A 1723-nucleotide genomic window follows, 5' to 3' on the forward strand; every position below is an offset into this window, starting at 1 on the left:
AACTGCATTGTATAGTGTTTTGATACCTTTTATAATCATTTTTAGGAATTCCTTCTCAGGCATTTCCAAAGCCTGCCCATCTTCCAGTATGGAGTGTAAGTCTCCTTCCAGCTCATTTGCCTCAGTTAATTTATCTTGTTTCTGTACATGTGCGGATATGGTCATCTGCTTCTGTTTTTTGGGGCATCTTCAGGGTTTATCTGTGAACTTAATACTTAGATGGGTGTGTATTTTGGTATTTTTTATGCTTTCTGAATGTCTCCATGTAGATGTGATCATGAAATGGGCTTCCCTTTTCACTCTTCTTCCTGAGAAGTTTCAAGATAGCACTGTTGGTCGTTTTGACATAACTTAGGATTTAATTTTCAACCTATTTCCTTTTTTATCTGCTTGTCCAATTCCACAATCCCCATTCAGGTCTTTTTTCTAGTTGGAAACAGTTCAGGGCCGGCTGTGGCCGTTTGGTTTTATTTATTTATTTATTTTGGCTGTTTGGTTTTAATTGGAAACTGTCTCTTTAAATTTCAAGGCGATCTGTGTGCATGCGTAGTAGAACCCTCAGATGGCGGGGCTGGGGTGCCCACTAACTCAGGCACCCCTATAGTCACCAGAATGGAGGTACGCAGACGACAAGGCACCAATGAACAGCAACCAAAAGAAAAGAAGGTCTACACCTTTATCTCAGCGGTTGTGCCAGGCATCTGTGGCCACTCCGATCCTTCCCCTGCTTCGTCTCACCCAAGATGGCGGCTCCTGGAGCAGCCGAGCATCCCGGACTAGAAAGCAATAGATTTCTTGCTTCTGCCACAAATTTCCCAGCTGTGAGCCTTCTAACCTTCTAAATATTCCTTTATATAGGGTTCAGAGTTCTGGGACCATCCCTTGAGCCTGTTTGGTTGGGTATTCTGTTTTTTTGTTGGTGGAGCTCTTTACTATATGTCCACCTGTTTGTTCCAAAAAAGCCTCATTTTTGTGGTAACTACGTGAATTCCCACAAAGCTGGGCTTCCATAGCTCTGTGGGGCTGTCAAGGGTCAGGGTCTTAAAACAAGATCCAGCAGTTTTGTGGTCAGTGTGTGTAGGGTGTTTCCCTGACCTCACAGCCTTTGTCAAATACCCTGGTTTTATTTTTCTGTTACCAGAAATGTGGATCTGAGAGAATACTTATCTGAAGAAGTGCAAGCAGTCCACAAGAATACCACCTATGACCTCATTGCAAACATTGTACACGACGGCAAGCCCTCAGAGGGCTCCTACCGGATCCACGTGCTTCATCATGTGAGTCTCTTGCCCACCTCATGGAGAAGGTGGCAAAGCAGCTTGAATTCCTTTGGTACTTTTCTTGGCTTTGACTCTGGTACTCTGCAAATCACTAGAGCACTTCCTGGTTCTTAGTTGTACATTGTACATTGAACTCATCTGGGGAGCATTTAAAAATCTATGTACTTGGGCACATCCCAAACCAATTTCATTAAAACTGGGTTCCCACCAGGGTAGAGACCAGGAATACAGCTAAATATCTGACAGTGCACATGATAGCTCTTCACAACAGAGTTATTTGGCCCAGAATCATTGCTGGGGTTGAGAAATCCTACATCCAAGCATCTTGAGGTAGAAACAGGACATTGTAATACTTTAAAGCTCCCTAGGACATCCTGCTATGAAATGGAACGCATAAACATCGATATCTTAGGCATTAGTGAGTTAAAATGGACTGGTATTGG

The 1723-nt window shown here is 43.3% G+C and overlaps 1 protein-coding gene across 2 annotated transcripts in view; it reads left to right on the forward strand.

The window, feature by feature from the left end:
• Positions 1 to 1723, forward strand: part of USP39 (ubiquitin specific peptidase 39) — a 58251-nt gene that overhangs the window by 50474 nt on the left and 6054 nt on the right. Inside the window, exon 11 of one of the 2 annotated variants that reach the window (XM_006866600.1) lies at positions 1142 to 1277. The exons of the other annotated variant lie outside the window; for it this stretch is intronic. Within the exon in view, the coding sequence (XP_006866662.1) occupies positions 1142 to 1277 (136 nt within the window). The remainder of the gene's footprint in view (positions 1 to 1141; positions 1278 to 1723) is intronic. 2 annotated transcript variants of the gene reach the window in all.

This window comes from Chrysochloris asiatica, unplaced genomic scaffold (assembly GCF_000296735.1).
Source record: "Chrysochloris asiatica unplaced genomic scaffold, ChrAsi1.0 scaffold00093, whole genome shotgun sequence".
Classification (NCBI taxonomy): Eukaryota; Metazoa; Chordata; class Mammalia; order Afrosoricida; family Chrysochloridae; genus Chrysochloris; species Chrysochloris asiatica.